The sequence below is a fragment of the Megalops cyprinoides genome, chromosome 22 (genome assembly GCF_013368585.1).
Source record: "Megalops cyprinoides isolate fMegCyp1 chromosome 22, fMegCyp1.pri, whole genome shotgun sequence".
Taxonomy (NCBI): domain Eukaryota; kingdom Metazoa; phylum Chordata; class Actinopteri; order Elopiformes; family Megalopidae; genus Megalops; species Megalops cyprinoides.
This window is the reverse complement of record NC_050604.1, coordinates 24,000,556-24,020,393: the sequence shown is the minus strand read 5'-3', so window position 1 is coordinate 24,020,393 and position 19,838 is coordinate 24,000,556. Positions and strand designations below refer to the sequence as shown.

At 47.6% G+C, this 19,838-nt stretch overlaps 1 protein-coding gene across 1 annotated transcript in view; it reads left to right on the top strand.

The window, feature by feature from the left end:
• The window catches only part of ctnna2 (catenin (cadherin-associated protein), alpha 2), a 413,128-nt gene that overhangs the window by 75,931 nt on the left and 317,359 nt on the right, over window positions 1–19,838 (top strand). The window contains exon 3 of the mRNA XM_036516446.1: window positions 13,150–13,345. Within this exon, the coding sequence (XP_036372339.1) occupies window positions 13,150–13,345 (196 nt within the window). The remainder of the gene's footprint in view (window positions 1–13,149; window positions 13,346–19,838) is intronic.

The following is a 19,838-nucleotide window of genomic DNA, read 5'->3' as shown; positions in this document are numbered from 1 at the left end:
TACCTTTTTGGAATTAGCGCTTACACATTAGGTTTGCCTCTCTGCAGTGCAGGAGTACTGGGACATAACAAATGCCGTTCTTCTGTACGCATGCGCTTCAACAGTGACTTCTCACACTACAAGTCCCACAGTGCACCTGGAGAGCATACGCTGAATGGAGGATAGGCATCCTAACGTCATCAGAGTGGCCTACAGGAGCCTGGTCATTCACGTGGTGCTGAGAGCGGGGCAACAAAGGAAATCAGGCCGACTATCCTACCCTGACCCATCCTACCCCGTCAGGATGAAGCCACTTGTGTCTTGCCATTACAGACTCTCAGTGAATGAAACAGCTCAGTCTCAAATCCGGGAGGAGCACCACAGCCAGCTGAGCTGCTCAGGAGCCCCAGTGTTTAACATTCTCACTGGAGACGCCACGAATGATATTGCTGTCGGCTAGGTGCGACTTGCTATTCAGTTTACCCGATTCACTGTTCTGACGCTGAAGTGAACTTTCACTCGCAGTTTTCAAGTTTTCACCCCAGGCAAGCTCAGCTTGTAAGCGCAGGAGGTGCGCCTGAGGGGATTTTGATTGGATGACGTGGGGGGGGGGGTGACAGTGAAAGGCTGTAAACAGTGTGTGTGCTGTACAGGGTCCGGGTTCCTCTGTGCAAAACTGGAGCTAAAAGGCTGACGTGGACGCGTGCGCTTAAACGCAGTCTGTGTCCCGCTACTGGCTCCTTATAACGCGGGGTTGAAGGGATTTAAAAGGCCGTAAACGGAAATTGCTTCCTTTTAACACGCACAATTACCAGCTCCGTTTCTCAGATTGATTCCGGCCCGTAATGTGCAGTCCTGCTGAACAAGGCTCTTTCTGCTCCGCACAGTCCCTGCTCAAATGCGCCGGGTGCCGGGTGCCGAGTCATCGCATGAAACCCTGCAGCACATGCGGAACCTTTTCAAATGCAAAGCGCCACCTGTGTGCGGAGCCCCCCCCCTTCCCCGGAGGAGGGAGTATGCAGGCTGCGGCCGTCGTCACGATGAGGAATCGCATCGCTGAGGGGTGCGCCGGCGTGCCCAGCGCTGCGTCACATGACAGATGGATGCCCTCCAGGGTCGATGCATTCACAAAGCGTGCCGGGCCTACCGTGTAAGCAAAACGGTAAACACATCTTAATGAGAAACTGCAACAGGAAACCCCAAGCCGGCTTCAAACAGAGGATCCTCTCAGCGTCCAATAATGCACAGCACTGGCGCTGGTCTTTGTGCATTTCTGTACACTCTTATAATAAGATATACAGAGAATAACAGCGGCGTGGCAATCAGTGCCATTGTCAGTGTTGTAGTGTGACAGAGGAATAGCTCTATGATAATCAGCTCTTTTGTTGTGAGGTACTGTAGTGTGAAAGTTAGACCGTCTTGATTTAGCCAGTGCTGACGGTAAAATGGCAGGGGCTGGTTCTGAGAGGATATGAGGACATTTCTCCCTGGTGACCGGTGCTCAGCTCTCTCTCTCTTTTAGCTGTCCGGTGACGGAGGAGGTCAGAGAGCTCGGCCCGTCCCTGTCTGATAGCGATTGTGCTTCGGTTCCTCTCTGACGGGGAGAGAGGATGCGGAGTTTAGGAGCCACGCGGGGTTTACCGGGAATCGTGTGCGTATGTATGTGTGTGTTCGTGTATGTGCGTGTTTGGGGGGGGGGTCATTGGATCATGGAGCGAAGCGTTCCTGTCGGATGCTTGGCCTTCACCTCACCGCCTGCCTGTTCATGTGTGGAGGTGCCGGGCATAGGGGGTCATCGTGCACCCCCCAAAAACCCCGCCACGCCACACTGAGCTGCTGACAGCGGGGTGCGCTCAATCACACCCCTTCATACGTTGGTGCTTTCAACCACAGACAGCTTAACAGCTCTGGCCCATTTCTCCAGCCCTGAGACTGGCCTTCTGCATCTGTCCACATACGGAGCAAGGTCCGCTCTGGTAGTCACACCGACGGCAGTGCGTGCGTCTTACACGCTGTTCTGTGTGACGTTCATCTGCTTAAAACCAGGCAGGCGTAGTGCCTATGGAGAATAGATACTGACCCAAAGGTTACTGGGCCGCTGCTGTTTGTACACTTGGGTATGGTCCAAATTTACCTGAGACAAATACCCAGCTGTACAAATGGATGGTTTGCCGATAGTACACGTGGCTCAGGATAAGAGAGTCTGTTAACCAAGAGTAATGGTGTAGGAGTGCTTTGAATTTCTGATTGGGTTTTGGGGACTGTGCCAATGCCGTTGTTTCTCTGGACTTGTGGGTGATTTGGGGCTGAACCCCCCTGGTCAACCCTGCTGTTGTGTCTAGAGCTTCTGATCCAAAACCCTCAGGTGAAAACACATCTGAATAGACTAACAGACTTGGAACACACACTAACACACAAATATATACACAACTAATATATATGCATAAACTTTAACCAGACAAAAGTGTTAAAAGTTGTTTCTTGCCAAATGTGTCTCTGAAGATGGAGGCGTGACGAGGAGTTGGTCCACCAAGGATCTGCCTAATTGCTGTTTAATGAAACGGTCGATAAAGTTTGGCTAGCCTGTTAGAGGCTTTTATCTCCGACGGCATCCTGATAAAGAGAGCTTTGCGCGATTTGTGCTTTTTTTTGCTTTTGCTTTTGTTTTTGTTTTTGATGAGCACTTCACAAAATCCCGCCATCTGGTACACGCGGAGAGCCGCTAATCAGCTGTAAAGCTGAAGGCATGTTCTTCCAAACGAGAGCCGGAATAAAAACATGGCCTCAGCATTTCCCTCAGATCTGCACCCCGGGGGCTTGATTAACCAGCCGTTTTATACCTAATTTAATTTGTACCTGTTCTTTTACCGCTTTCCTCAAGCCAACCACGGCTTGGTGAGGCTGGAAACGTTCAGCCGTCAGACGAAACCGCCAACTTTATTTTGTAGTTTGCTCTGTTGTGCATTTCAGACACCGCGTTGGCTGCGGTTTCAACAGAGTGCTGCAATAAGGCCTACACACTGGCTGTTCGGTTCTCTGGAAGATGAAGGCGTTCCCCAGGGACCCCCTCATGGGCCACTCTAAATGTGAGGATCTGGAACAGCAGTGATGACGCAGTAGTTTAAAGCTTTCTTATCAATTATGTGTTTAATCTAACTCATTGCTGGCAATGTTAATGCATCAGGTATTCATTAATGAATGTCCAATTACTCATTAAAAGCTAACTGTGTAGCGCTGAATGAGGAATGGCATTGGGCATGCATAGCACACAAATTCGTTTGTTAATTTGATTTGTGTTTTTTGCAACTAGGTAGTTATTTCGGGGCATTTTTAAGGAGGTCTGACATGATTGAGGTTGACAGGAACTTTTTAGCTGCTGAGGAAATACTTATGCTTTTTAGAGATGTTTTATTTTGTATTCTGCTCCCCATTCTTCCTGGTGTTGGTTGTTGCTGTATTTGCAAAGACAAGGTGGGGTGAAGTATGCTTAAAGTGAAAAATATTTTAAGCTGTGAACTCCCTAGTACACGACGTTAGGAAAGTGCCTACCGTGATGTGCACCACACAGCCTCAGATCTTTGCGACATCAGCTGTATAGTTTCAAGGTGAAAAAGGAGAGTAGGGTAAGACTCCTGGCTGAATCACAATTACAGCAGACATGGCATCCGGGATACAAAAAAAAAAAAAAACACCTCGACTAGACACTGAACTTTTCCAAGTCTCTTGTTTTGAAGTCAAACATTAAGGAGTGGTGGCAGCAGTCGTAACGAATCTCAGTCAGTACTCATTGAAGTTTAACGAAGCCACCGTGACTAACACGAGAAAGGCCTGTCGGAGCAGGCTCTCCTGAAAGCGCTGAGTCACCGTATCCTCCACCGTTCCCTCCTAATATTAACGCTAATTCCGTATTCATATATTTTTCTTACTTTTGTCCTCCCTGAGCTTGCGGCTGAAGGGTCGGGCTGTTTCCCTGGCCTTAACGTGGGCAGTAGCTGTGAAAATGTACAGCTCCCTGTCTGCATTGATGGCACCTGCCTGGACACCACTGCTCCCCCATAGCAGCTCTGCAGAATTCCACAGAGACAGCCGAGTCTCACTAACCACCTCTGCAGAATGCAATCAAATAGATATCAGAGGATTACACCAAGAATACCGAGGAGATCTCAGTATTACACAAAATAACATTCAATCCGATGAGATTTGTATTATTGTTTTTTTATTATTTATTTTAACTACATATTTGTCAGTGTGAAGTTCTGTTGCTGAAGTGTCTGTGTCTCTTTGTGTTTGCAAACTCCTGCAGATGGACCTGCGTGGGGCCGATGGGATTATTGGTGTGTATGTGCTCTTAAGTCCAGCTCTTTGTCAGTCTAGTTGAGTGTCTGTTCTCTTTGATAATGCCCTCAACCGCTGTGCTGGCCTTCCATCTGAATGCATCAGGCGGTAGAGAGAAATGAGATCCTTTTATACCGACTGCCTTTCAGTCGTTGTGGAAAGAGCGGAGTTTGACGTCTCCATTTCCAGGGGGGAGGAAGCATCAGGCAGTCTGCTGCACCATACATGTGAGAGGTCTTATGAGCTGAGGTGGACCTGGGTGGCCAAACTGTGTATTCCAACCAATAGCGATTCCTTGGAATGCGCCTGAAAGACGGACGTCAGCCAATCGAGGGTGAGGGTGGTCGTGGTGGTGTCAGCAGTCTGTATGAAGTGCAGCTCAGTCGTTTTCCTTTCCTTTGCACTGTTTGCATAATGCACAAGTCTCAGCTGCACTTTACCATAGAGAGTCATGCATTATGCACAGGGAAATGCATATATCTCAGGTGGGCTAGAAGCCCGGCAATGCCTTGTGGGAAATGCGGTCCGGTAGTGCTACACTCGATTGAGCTGGCTTGTCAGGGCCTGTAATCAGAGGATAATGGAAGAGCAAGAATGAGGTGGCATTTTCGAACCCTGGAACTGGGCCACTGAGTGGTTCTCCTAAATGGAATATGCGCTGGGAAGCTGTGCGGTGGAAAATTGCATCGCTTATGGAGCCATTGAGATTTACCGCGGGCAGGAAGTGCGTTTGCCGTGCTCATAGGGGAGGGCTGGATGACATTTCAGCCCCGGCCCCGGCTCTGGGTTACTGTTATTGATTGCTAATGACGGAGAGGCGAAGTGCTTCATGGTCTATGAAGAAGGTTAGGGCCGCTGGACTGGAATTGATTTTTTTTTTATCATGAGTCTATTGGCTCGTATTCGCAGCGTAGTGCGACATCATTTAGTGTGCATGTTGCGTTTATTGTTTTGAAAATACTGATTTATGTGGTTTTATTTAACTGGGTCGTCTCTGCTCGTGCTGCGTAGCTGCTGCGGTTGCAGAAATAACCGCTAATGGGAAAAGTAGTATTCCTCGTGCGCGTGACACAGAGAGAGCACTGCCTGTTCTTGGAGTATTCTCTCGGGGTTATAACCGGCACTGCATATGTGTTCTTCTTGATTTCTTTATGGTTTCCTGGAAGTGTCTGGCCGTCGCCCTCTAACGGTTCCAAGTGCATGGAAGCTGTGTTGCTCTCTGCAGACTCTCAGCTGATGGGAAAGCCCTTGTGTGGAGGCGTAGCTCACTGCAAGAGCGTGTGGTGCTCTGGGACAGGTTTGCCGCACCACTTCACGAGTTATAAGTCAGGTGATTCTGTGTGTTCCAGCAGGGCTTTCTGTTGTGCGGTGGGCCATGGACTTCCCTCGTTTGCAAGGCAGTTGCTCGATTACTTTCATTCAGGGATACGCTCTCAGCACCAATGATAGCCTACCTGCCAACTGTTACAAGGATTCAGCATAATTTAGATGTATGCTTTCATGGAGTTTAGCTGTGTGCTTACAGATATAGTTCAGCTGTTTGCTTATAAACATAGCTTACTTGTAAGCAGATAAACATAGTTTAGCTATATGTGTGTAAACATAATTTAACTGCATGCTTATGAACATAGTTTAATTGAATACATAAAAAATTGTTTAGCTGCATGCTTATGAACATAGTTTCGCTACATGCTTGTAAATATAGTTTAGTTATGTGCATATGTGTGATTATAAATGAAGCCGTTGCTGATACCGACTTTATTAAGTCACAAGAACCGTTATTCACTCTTAGCCCTTATGAGCTCTGTGCTTAACTCTATGGAAGACATTTAATGAAGGAATACATTTTCCCTGCGTGAATTAAAAAACATGTAAGCAACTACAAAATGAAAAACAACAACTCGACAACACAACAACAACAAAACGCTGTCTTAACTTCATAACTCAGAGTTACAGGCGAACCGAGCGCATTCATATTTCATAGAGAGGGCCTGTTTTGAAATGCGTTTTTAGGGGTGACATCACTCTCGTTAAAGCTCAGCTTTAATGCTCTGTGTAAGAACACAAGGGCATGTTAATGGAGGTGATGAATGAGATTGAGCCGGGCCCATTATTGGCTGGCAGAAAAGGGCATTTTGTTCTCTGTATGCAGAGTGAGGATATTTATCGCTTGGTATTTTATATTCAGACAGCCGGGTAAACAAAGCTATTGCCATTTCAGCATCCAGCGAAACTGCTCTGTTCGGCACTTCACTTGGCTGGCTTGCATTGCTTGAAAGGGACTGTGGTGTTTTCCATTACAGACAGGCGTTTTTTTTTTTTTTTTTGGCTGCATATCTCTATTAAAGTGTACTCACCCATGCCGTTATTGTCACTCTGTCTGCACTTGGAATGGCCTCCTCTGTGGAAGAGGGCCGTCAGCGATCTCTCCTTCCCTTGGTTTCCCGTTTTCAGGAATGTGAATCTGGTGTTTTGCGTTTGCGTTTGAGCTGCCTTGTGGCGGGATATGCACTGAACCCGGTGCGGAGACGCACTGCTATCTGCGTGCAGACTGAAAGGGCTGTGAGAAGGTCCTGGGGAAAGTGTTTGGTTGGACCTGCAAAGCGGTTTCAAATCATCACTGTGAAGGCTGCATGCGTTTGCATTCACTCCCTCCTGTCCGTTTTCAACCAGAGAACTAACATGTAGCAACTCATCTGGAAGATGGCATCTCCTTGTACACAGTGTCCCCGTCATTGCACCGGGACAGTGTTTTTAGGTCAGGTCCATAGCGAATACTGCCCCCTGCTGGCCCAGCAATACTCCAGCTTCAACATGATCTTCCCGTGAGGGCTCCTAAGCACTAACCCAGCCCGGGCCTGCTAAGCTTCAGCCCTCAAGCAGGACAAAGAGCTGCAGGGTGGTGTGGCCGCAGACTCCCCTCCACCTCTCCGGCTGACAGGCTGGACCTTGGCATCGCTATCGGGCAGAGCTGGCGCCCGGTGTTGGCGAACGCTGGTTCACAGCTCGCCCCCTGGCACCTTCATGGAGAGATAATGAAGTCCTCACTGCGGCCCTGCTCGGTCTTAAAGCACCGCTACAGCGGGGCGGCTAGCCGGGTCAGGAGCTGCCCACGAAGGGGCTGTCTTCACACACTAACAGTGCTGTCATTAGCAGCTCGTCATGGTTTTAGCAGCTAGTTTTCATTTATGTCAGGCATGGCAGCAGAGCTATGTAGTGGAAAGGAGCAGGGCTTGTAATGGAAAGGTTTCTGGCCTGATTCTGTGCTGGGGCACTGCTGTTGTACCCTTGGGCAAGGTACTTAACCCACAATTGCCTCAGCAAATATCCAGCTATATAAATGGATAAAACTGTAATCTATGTATATTGCTCTGGATTAGAGTAACTGCTAAGTGACAATAATATTATATATATATAATGTAACACCCCAGGCGTGTACGTGCTGGGGTATATTGCATGAAAATATGACTGATTCAAAATATTTTGCAGCAAGAGATATACTTTTTTCACATGTCTAAGCCTGTACCTTTTATTTTGACTGCATATTTCACAACACATTGGCCTCTGTGGCTCTTTCAGGTCCCAGATGCTGTAACTCCTGGTGCTTTTCCCACTTGTCGTAGTGTTGCAAGAACTACGAGACAGGAAGCCTTAAGTGTGTGGAGACCAGACATCTATTTAAATCTGTATGAGGGAAGCTAATTTTCCCCACCATGCTACAGAAGGAACAGGGAGATCTCTGAACACTGGCAGAGCAAAGTACTCTTCCAGTGATAGCTAGACAGAAGTCATGCTGTTAATGAGACCACTTTGGTCTTGTCATTGTTTTTTAGTATTTTATATCTTTTATTTTTCTTCTTCAACCTTCAAGTCCCATAGTGCACCACAGCAGAGTGTAGGCTGACTGGAGGACAGGTGCATCTCCACTGATGTGACTTGCAAAGACACGTGCTGTATTTCTCAGCCTGTTCTTGAAACTAGTTGTTAACTTTGTGCAACAAATTCCAGCTAGTGTTGAGGACTTAAGGTTTTTGTAGTATGGCATTCTTCATTAATTTGTGCAGTTGCTTATCTCAAGATGTTGTCAGAGTATCAAAAAAAGAAACATAGGACTTGCTTAAATTCATTTGCCATTTTGAAAGACACAACGTATTGAACTAGATTGAATCCCCTCTTGCGTCTCCCCGCAACTGGTGCTGATACAAGCTCACAGCAACTTTTTAAACCGCATGACGTTTCTGATCGCTGAAGGAAACGAAGAGAGGCGAGGAAGGGATGAAAGCCTCGGTTCAAGATGGCAGCCCCTGCGACAACCGCTCTCCGCTTCGAGGCTCGGTCTGGGGAAAAGGCGCCTGTGATGTGTGTCTTTCCAAATATTATTTTACGATGGCCAGCGTTTTTTATTTGGGCTCGGCCTTCGAGCAGCGGGAACGCGGGCAGGAGTGGCAGTGAAGGAGCTGTTTGGTGATTGGAGCTGCTCAGGAAGAAAGAGCAGGACAAGGGGCATGAAATTAAAACGTCTGCCGGCGGTAAAAACAACATCCAGCTCAGCACGCTCCTTCTGCGGGATTTCTAGAAATTAGATTGCCGCACTTTGTTTCAACTGCACAAACCAGTTCTTTAATCTCCCTGGCAATCCATGAGGATTCTGAGTCCCTGTCTAAGGTGTCATTGCCTTTTCAGTGTGAAACATGCTGTTGAAACAGGAAGTCAGCAACATCTCTCTGTAATAATGCATAGGAATTACAGCTATTTCCTTGTTACTTCATGCATATCGTTTTCTGCATTTGGTCTTTGTTGTATTAAAATATGAACAAATTAAATATTTTTTGGCAAACAGTATGCTTATTTTATAGATGTAGGCCCATTACTTTTTATTTTTGACTGTATATTTTACATACTGCACAGGAATTAAAACAACTATTTCCTCTTTATTTCATGCATACTGTTTTCTATATGCATTGGAGAGTAGCCTATGTTGTGTTACAATATGAATAAATTGGCAGGATATATGTTTTATTTATAAATGTAGGCACATTCGTTATATTTTTACTGCATATTTTACATTGACCCCTGTGACTTTCTCAGGGGTCCAGATGCTCTACCTCCTGGTGCTTTTCACACTCCTTTCAGTGAGACAGGAAGCCTTGAATATGTGGAGAATAGAGATGTCTGTTTAAATCCGTATGAGGGAGACTCGGCGCTGAAGAAATGGAGTGCGTATTAAATATACATAATTATTTAATCTTAATGTTGCAGAGCAGACTGCTGACGGATGTAGACATAGCTTCTGGGGTCCCCATGGAAACGGGCTGTCTCGGGTTGCCTTGGGTTCTCCCGATTCATCCATGTAACAGATTAATGAGTAAACTTCTAAAACAGACGCTAATGAGATAGATCCTCTGCAAAAATATTACCAACAATTCTCCAGTGCAGTGGGAGGAGAGGGCAGTAGAACTGGGCAGACCTTCATTTCCTTTCTCAGAACAGAAAAAAAAAAATGTGTTAACATACATACATATAAATCATAAATATGTGTATGTTTTTATGTTACATTATTACATTATAGTCATTCAGCAGACCCTCTTATCCAAGGTGACTGACAGGTTACGGATTTACATGTTATCCCTTTATACATCTAGATATTTACGGAGGAAATTTGAGGATAAGTACTTTGCCCAAGGGTACAGCAGCAGTGGGGAATCGAACCTGCGACATTTCCGTCACAAGCCCTGCTGCTTACCACTATGTCATATATCTACCCCATATATATACATATATATATATATATATATATATAAATGAAGATCAATCATATGAAAGCGCAGCCCAAAGCTGAACTGGACATGGTTTTTGTGAGCAGTGCAGCGGTGTGGTTTCAGCTCGGGATGTTGAGCTGGAGGCGTTTATCTCGGCCGAGCGCGAGCGGAAACCCTCGGGCATTAGCGCTGGGAGGCTGGGAGAGAGGAGCACTTACGCAGAGAACGCACCAAACTCGTCCCGGCGGAGCAGGAACGGGGGCTAAAAGCATTCTGGGAAGGGGGGGGTGAGCACCCTTCGTGTTTTAGCTCTGAGCTTTGCGGCGTTCTCGGTTTCAGCGTTCCTGTAATAATTCATCACGCAAGAGTAACGGACCCAGGAAGCAGCGGTTCCTCTCAGTGGTCAGGCGAAAATGAGTCCCGGTATGGTTTTCTTTTTTTTTTTCTCTTTTTAAAATATTTCTGGTTCCAGCTCTGGTCTCAGACCAGCGACTTTGAATTACCCTGCTGAAACGGTAATGGTCAAGCAATTAGCGCAGAGCGGAGAATTGACCGGTGATGGTGATGATGGAGGGTCATTTGCAGAGATGCAGTCAGCGAAGATGGGTTTGGAGTTAGGGAATGGAGGAGAGAGTCATTCTGAGATGCACAGGGCAACGTTCTCCAGCCTCCTGCATGCAGCCAGTTTGTTGGTGCTGTCATGTCGCATTTCATATCTCCGACACACGCTGTCATAGCGTTGCTGGCATTCCCGCTTCGGTTTTGACGGGATTCTCCGAGGCAGGTCTGAAGTTGTCAGAACATGATATTGTAGAGAGACCTGGGTTGGGCTAAAGGTTTGGCATCGGCTCCCCTTTCTCCCAGAGTGGCGTACCGTACGTTTCTGATGCCCTTCATCATTTTCTGCTTGTTTTCTCTGTGGCTTAAAAATCACGGTTTGTCTCCGTGGATTTTGGCGGTATGGCGTTGAGTGATGCTTGTCACCATCGCCTCAGCCACTGGAGATTACGGCATTCTGATTGTTGGTTTCTTAGAAACTGCGTGAAACTGGAATTGTGTTTTTGAGTATTTGTGGAAAAAGTGAGATCTGTGTGATGCATTGAAACTTTACACACCTCAGGGTACCTGGAGTGTTTTTGTGCCTGGAATTGAGTTTTGTCATTTTCTTGTAATTCTGTCTCAGACATGCAGTGTGTAATGATTCATTTGGATGGTTGTCTTGCATATGTGAGCAGCAGTGTATGATAGCAGTAAGGAGCAGGGCCAGAAACTGGAATGTTTCTGGTTCAATTCCTTGCTTCTGTACCCTTGGGGCAAGGTACTTAGCTCGGAATTGCCCAAGTAAAAATGTCCAACTGTATAAATGGATGGCATGGAAAAACGATAACCTATGTAAGTCGCTCTGGATAAAAGCATCTGCTAAATGACAGTAATGTAAACTAATGTAATTTTTGTGGTTAAGCCAGGGGTTGAGAGGGGACAGAAGGAGTGGACCGCAGTTGACCGGGTCACAGATGTCTCCCTGCCATTGGCAGGGGACACACGGCGGGCTGGACCGGAGCCTGAGCGTTACGCTGGCTGTTGGGGGTACAGCGCCCTCGGCCTGCGTGTATATGGCGGTGATGGGTGACCGGTGAGGGGTGACTCCACCGCCCTCCCCCACCCCCGCCCGCGCCCCCTCTGTGCCGGCGGCTCCGTAAGTCATGTTCTGACGGCGGCGAGACAAAGACGGCGGGCGTGATTTGTGTCCCGCGTCGATCTGATTCATCAACACACAAAAGAATGCCGCCGATCCCTCTAATGAACCCTAATGAATCATTCGCGGGGAGCGGTAATTAATCAGTTTGGCTATTTGGAAGAGCGGCTGGCTCGTGCCGTGTAATTTAAATGTACCGTGTGACAGATGTCTTTTGCTAATTACCTAACTAAAAAAAAATAAAAGAAAAACTTCTTATTGGATGAGAATCACACTTTATTGCAGAAAGCTTTACAATCCTACCACATGGCCTGAATGAGAGAGCAGGAGGTAGAGTCTGTGGTTTTATATTGTGATAGTTTTCCTTTATATGGGGCAGTTACTTATGATAGACAGATATATTGTGGGATACATGTGCTTGCTGTGCGGTTTAACAGCACGGCCTGCACAGTGGCCTACTTAGGCCTGTAGCGGCTTATCAAAGTCTAAGTAGAACATTACAGACTTGTTTTCCTTTGGACACAGTTGTTTGAGGGGACTGGAGAGATGGCCAGGTGTTTTCTCAGTCACAGAGCGCGCTTGGGGACAGCAGGTGTTTTGTGCAGAGTAAAATTGGTGGGGGGGGTGTTGTGGTGTGTCTGCTCGGGTGCGTTTAAACTCGGGAACAGCGGGAAATGTAACAGCTGTGTGGGGCTGCGCTGGTCTGCCGCCTGTGTAGCCCGCCGTGGTGCTAACGCTAATCACATGAGGCCGACGGTAAAGCACAGCACCAAAAGGTAGGCCTCCCCGGTGCGGGTTTTAGCATATGGAGATGAAGGAGCGTTCAGAGGCCCCACGGTGCTGGCCCGGAGGCTGTCCTCAGGGTGGGAGACCCGGTTTTCGGATTGGGGGGTTTTAGCAAAACGGTCCAAAACGCTGCACATTAGCGAGGAGCGGTCCCCGAATGCCGCGCGACTCATGCAAGTTTAATGAGGCGCTTAGCGGCTCCCGCTCCGGCTCTGAGTTTGAACTGGCGCGTGGGAGAGCATCCCGGTGATTCGGAGATGTTGACAAACAGGCTCCTGACGGTCTGACGGGCGCACAGAGAGGGCGGGTTTCTGATCGTAGATATCAGTGTGAGTGTTTGAGTGTCTGCCAGCATGTGTGTCTGTGTCTGTGTCTGTGTGCCTGTGTGTGCCTGTGTGTGCCTGTGTGTGCCTGTGTGTGCCTGTGTGTGCCTGTGTGTGTCTGTGTGTGTGTATGTGTGTGTGTGCCTGTGTCTGCCTGTGTGTGTGTGTGCCTGTGTGTGTGTGTGTGTGTGTGTGTGTGTGTGCGCGCGCATGAGTATGTGGTTTTCAGTGTGCGTTCTGAGGCTTTCATTTATGTGTCTGTTTCCTGCAGGTGACCACTCTGGTGAACACCAGTAACAAAGGGCCGTCCAGTAAAAAGAAGGGCCGCTCCAAGAAGGCCCATGTGCTGGCTGTGTCTGTGGAGCAGGCCACACAGAACTTCCTGGAGAAGGGAGAGCAGATAGCCAAGGACAGCCAGGACCTCAAGGAGGAGCTGATCGCTGCCGTGGACGACGTCCGCAAGCAAGGTGAAGGGTCTCACGCACACACACGCCCAGACACAGAAACACATGCATGTACACAGACACATACAGAAACACATGCACACACACAGACACACACAAAAACACATGCACACACTTACACACACACACACACACACACACACACACACACACACACACACACACGCCCACGCACAGAAACACATGCACGTACACAGACAGATACAGAAACACATGCGCACACACACACACACACACACACACACACACACACACACACAGGCAGACACAGGCACACACACACACAGTCACACACACACACACACACACACACACACACACACACACACAAACACACACACTTTTGCAAAACTTATACACAACCATGTTCACAGAGACACAGATTCACATACTTCACACACAGGACGACACACGCATCCTGACAGGAGGAGGAACCTCAGGACACACACACACACACACACACACACACATCCAGCATTCAGCACACCTGGCCGTAGCCTCCTGCATTTTCTCGCATCGGGAATGCTTTTCACGTAGTCGCTCGAACACTCCTGGTAGGTCTAATAAAATTACAACAGAACAGCGAAATGAAGCCAGCTGCTCATTACAGATAATGAAGGCAGTGACAAGCCCCTGTGGAAGGGCGGGTGGGGGTGCTGCGTGGGTGATTATTTTGCAAGCTTTGCCGGTGAAAAGAGGCGCCCGTTTGCATTCAGCAGTACGCCAGTCGGAAACAGGCTTTTCATTAGCATTTGTAGGAAAGGGCAATGTGTTTTGGGCTTAATGCCGGTTGACGGAGCTCTCCTCTCGTCTCGACTTTGTCCCTTGCTGCGCAAAACTTTCTGCCGTCACCTCGCTGGATGTCACCTAGTTCACAGTGCCCCTCCCAGCGGTGGGTCTCAGGGATCCAACAATGAATCTTAACTGAAGCCCAGGTTCTGAGGGCGGGGCTTAATGGTGGTTGAGGGTGTGTCTGCACAGGAAAAAGAGGAGGTGCCAAACAGGACCACACCCACACTAATGATGAACAGACATTTTTTCGCCTCTACTTCCTCCTCTGAAAAACCCATTTGGTGATGGGCGGGGATTGTTTGCGGTGCCAAATTACTGAGAGTAACGCAGTGGGGAAAACACCAGAGGGTAGCTGCATTCATTTACTCTCTCATTACCGGGATGTTCCGCTGCACCGCCGTTAAAAGCATAAGGCCTCAGCTGAAAACCTCAACAGTACGTCTGCTGTTAGAATTGTGCCGATGACATCAGTTTAAACTTTACAGGAGTTTACAGCGTAGCCAGAATTGGCTGCAAAGTTCTGTAGTTGCATTAGCGGTTTGTGTGGCACGGCCTCCGCGAAGTTAGCATGAAAAAAGTGTGTAGGGAAGTGGCGTAATTCCAAATGCTGTGTGGGTGTTACTGTTGCACTCTGACTGCTCCGTAAGCAGTGTGCTAAAGACACATTACTTTACATTACATTACGTTACATTCACTTAGCAGACGCTCTTATCCAGAGCGACTTCCAGCGCAAGAGAACACAAGTGTATCCATCCAAGTTGAATGAGCAGGAGTGTCAGACCAGGCTATCAGCACTCCCAGTGAGTGTGAATGTGTGAGTGTAAGCACAACACCAGTAACTACCGGGTGTTGGCTTCCAGTCTTCCTCTCCTAAAGGCGGCCCTCATTTTAGCTCCTGAGTTTATGTTGTGTGATGCGACTGTGGTATTGACCGTTATGCTCTTGAAGTTAAACTTCTTGCTTTAAATCCATATTACATTACAGGATGTTCACAATTAATAATGAGAGGTGAAAATACTTGCTCTTCAGGCACATGGCAGTAGATTTCACTCTCTGACATGAATGGATCAGTAGAATAGAGGCAGAGATTGCTGTCTTTTTTTTTTTGTTATGGAGTGCTGTGGAGTGGAAAATCAACGAGCTATCTAAAATGAGCATTCTTCTCGTGGACGTAATCTATTCAGGCGTTTTAATGAAGATTAACAAGAATGGATGAACACTTATAATTTGTTAAAACCACGTTGTTTTAATCCAGAATCGATATCGGGTAGCTTGTGACATGGGATTTAAATGAACATGTCCCTGCTGAATCTGTGACCATTTAAATGTCCCTGCTGAGTAGCTGACTGTGGTAGAAACCCAGGTAGCACTGAATGGAAAGCCCAGTGTCCCAGTGACCATGTGTATTCCTGCTTCATTTTCTCATCTTGGTGGAATGAAACACAGAGACTGCAATACGGGTGAACCTCGTGGTTCGACGTTGGTGTTTTTCTGCCTGTGCACACAGTGTGCTCTGTCTGTGGGGGGGGGGGGTGGGCTCTGATTCAAGGTGTTCCTGCCACCATAACCTTTCGGGGTGGTCCTTCAGCTTGATTTCACCGAGGGGTGTGTCATCCGAGTTATAGGGCCAATCGTATCTCTTGGGGCTGGTAGACTGGAAGTCTGAATGAGAGCCTCTTGATTCCTGATGAGGAGACGTTGTTCTTAAACTCTGTTATGAGAGGATTTGACAGATGCAGTGATTCATGAGGTGACCCTGTGCACTAGAAACACCAGATACTGTTACTCTGCACCAGAAACACCAGATACAATTACCAGATACAAACAATGGATACACAATGGATATGCTTTATGTTACGAACGGTGGATATGTGGTTGTTTGTTTTTTTTGTTCGACCTTTTTGAGCATCACAGGGAGCTGCTATGTTGACTCTGTTAAATAGCTCTACACTACTGTAGTCATTACTGAACATGCGCTTGGAGTCTCAGAGGAGAAACGTCGACCCAGCAGGAGCTGCTCCCCTGATCGAAAGCTGCTGAAACACAGGCGAGTTCAGTTTCCCCTGCTAGATGCACTTTGACCTCTGCGTGGAATTCACTCCCCGAGAGTTACACCTCTCCTGTCTGCTCTCTACCGCTTCTCTGAGAAGTGGTGGCGAGCAGCTGCTGCTGCAGTCTCTCTGAGTGCGTGGCTAGTACCTGTGAATATTTATGCCTTTGACTATATCTCAAAATGTGCTGCATATATTATGAAACTATTGTCAACTGTCCAATGCCAACTATTTCATTTTTTCCTTATTTATGAACGGTTTTGATTTTCAAGAAAAGGAAAAAAAATAACTTGTGTTACATTATTAGTTCAATGTTTTTGATAATACAAACTGCATTCTAACTTCAAAATCTACTCAGAATATACTCTGTTTTTCGATTCCATACTTTAGCCTGTATTGACATGATAGTTCAGTAAGTGTTGTCTGACTGCCCCACATCGAGTAGGGCAGTTTGGGATGTGGAAAAATGTTTGACGTTCCATTCAGTCAAGGGTCTGTGAGTCTAGGACCGACTGAGGTGGAGCTGTGTTATACAGCTGAGCTATGAACCTGCTTAAAACACGAGCTCCACGCAGATTGTGGAAGCTTTGGGCTTTCAGGAAAGCAATTTCATTCTAAGTTGTTTACCGCTCCATCAACGTGATTGATGGGGTGCTTTGCATCAGATGATGGATGGGAAACAGGAAGTGACAGGAAGTGGGAGAAGGCGATACTTCCTGCTCATTGATGCCCGCTAAGTCAGCCTCCTGCAGCTTTAGATGCAACGCTCCAGCGTGCTGACTCCGAGTCATGCAACATTAACACTTCCATTGTCCCAGAAAAAATCACTGAGTTTGCTTCAGTCGGACGGACGGACGTCTGATGTCTGATTTTGGAATTACAGATGAGTTTTAGGGAGGTTGTGAAGTATCAGTATCCAAACTGGAACTTGTCTAAAATAACCACTCTGACTTACCTTAGGTAAGTATTGCCTTTTTCTGGGTATACCAACTGTCTTCATGTTTAGTATGTGATGCAAGTTAATGTTGTATGTCTATCATGATGATGTGTTATCTCCAGTTCTACCACCAGCCCGCCCTTTGAAGAGCTTAACATTGAATTCCACGTGTACATTTACATTTATTCATTTGGCAGATGCTTTTATCCAAAGCGACTTACAAGTGAGGAAGAGTACAGCACAAGCAAATAGTCATATTAGAAGCCTGGACACAGTCAACATTTGTTCTTAATTCAAGTGTCACTCTCTTTGCTAACGTAGTTTGGCAACCTCAGTGACCACTAAAATAAGTGGGGGAAAAAAGGGTGTTGAAAGGGCGTAGTGCTTGCATTGCAGGGGTAAGCGTGTGCAGTGCGTTAGGATGAGCTGTGTAGCTCACACTGGATGGCGGTGCTGCTTATGATTCCGGAGGGGTGGAGGACACCGCCACAGCCCCCCTCCTTATTTATCTGCCCTCCCTGCTCCTGTCACTGCATGCAAATCCACTTTTTATGAAGCTCCGTTTGGGACTGTGAAATGGATTAGCGGAGGTGGGGTGGCAGTGGGGGTCGGGGAGGGGGGCGTGCGACGGTCGAAAGCTCCTCTGGGTCCGGAGCTGGGAAAGGAGTCTGACGCGGAGTCCCTCGCTGCGTCCCTGCCGCCCCCCCCCCCGACCTTTGAGGCTAATGGGAAACCTCAGCTCCTGCGAGGGGATGATCAATCAGTTGCCATCTCCCCCCCCCGCTGATGCGCGCGAGCAGGTGGTCCTGAGATCAGGCTCGGCTCTCCGAATGGGGAGGGGGCCCAAATGTCCGGGACTGTGTCGCATCACACAAACATGCACTGCACTTGTGATGGAGCAGGAGAAACCTGCTGAATGCGCAACATCTGATCACTGACTCCCCCCCCCCCCCCAAACATGTAGAGATGAATAAAATAAAAACCATGATCAAGCACAGCTGTGGGGTGCGCCACTATTCACAGCTAAGGCATTCCTGTGAGAACTGCATATTTTGCACTTGGTAGTTCTGGCTGTCAGCTGAATGATTTGGGTGCTCTCTTAAAGCTCACTGTTGGCGTCTGTCTCTCTGCAAGTTTCTTAAGATTCCATAGATCTTTAAAGACCACAAGGACTTTAACTCCGTTGGCTCTTTCAGGATAACAGGTGAATAGATGATATGTGCTTCAGACTACACGGCAGAAGATATATATAAGATATATACATATATTTAATAATGTAATCATGCAGATGGATGTCCACTAAGAGGGGGGAAAAAGTCTGAGAAAATTCTGCATTCTGTATTCTATAAAAGATTTAATGAGCTGTAACAGTTTCCATCACGTCCAATATTAACACAGGCTGATAATTCCCCCTGCTTTAATTGCACATTATGGAAGCACTTTGCCGTGTCTTAATATTTCAGAAGGAAGGTTTCCACAGGATACTCTGAGTATAGCCCGAGGAGTGCTGTGCATGTGCGATCACTCAGCAACGTCTGCCAGCCTTTGTCAGGCTAAAGGCCCGAGAGCCACACCGAGCCTGACTGAAAGATGGATGAGCTAGCCGAGTCGAGGGCTATTCAGCTAAAGGTCAGCTAGTCATTGTGTGACCTTGGAGCTCCAGACCTCTTTTTTTAATTGCTCTTTATTTCATCCTGATTAAATTATGAATGCAGGCATCACCGGGCTTCGCCGGGCATTGAAATCAAGCTCACCAGCCCGTCGCCAGGACTTACAGCCCTGGATGAAAAGGAAGTTGTAATTGCACTATTAAGACTCAATTTCTGTCCGGCGGTTAGCGGTTCTGTCCGGCGGTTAGCGGTTCTGTCCGGCGGTTAGCGGTTCTGTCCGGCGGTTAGCGGGCGTGCAATCTTCAGCTTCGTTTGGCCGTCCCGTTATGGGACGGTCGTTGGTATTGCGAGGCTCGCTGTTGGCCGGTCACTGTAACAGTCCTTAATTTCTCATGGCGGTTCAGTGCGCTCCGCCCCCCCCCCCCCCCGCCCCCCCGATTTTCAGTTGGTCCAGTCAGAGCCCTTTTCACGGCAGTTACTTAGAGCACTTTAAACAGCCCAAGAACTGGCGACATTACAGCCCAGACCGGCTGTGTTCACGCGGCGACCGCGGTGTAATTACTACATTACATTACCAGCATTTAGCAGACGCTCTTACCCGCAGCGACTTCCATCACAGTAAAACAGAAGTGTATCCATTCAGTTTAAACGAGCAACAGTGTCAGACCAGGCTCACAACGCTCCCGGACCAGTGAGCGTTATCTTGGTGAACGCGGCTCTCTCGGCCGGGTTGGTGAGGCCTGGCTTTGTCTCAGAACCCCTATCAAAAGCAGAGGACGTGCTGAGCTCCCCTGGCCCCAGCCTGTTATTCGCTCTCCTTTCACAAGCGTTTTTAAAACCCTTGTGCCCTTCATCGTAGCAAAGGGTTAAATGTGAACCATGTTTCGTTCCAGTGTGGGTCAACGGGAAAGTTAGACTTTAAAGAATATAATTAGCCTCTCATAAGGTCACGTCAGATAATGGTGTGAGAATGAGGGACACGCACCTAAGCCCTGTTGTCCTCATGTACACTGCAGCTTTGGCCAGCAGGGGGCACCCTCTCCTTGAAAAACTGCTCTCTGATGTGCAACGATTGGATGAATGATATATTGTGCATGTAACCCAGA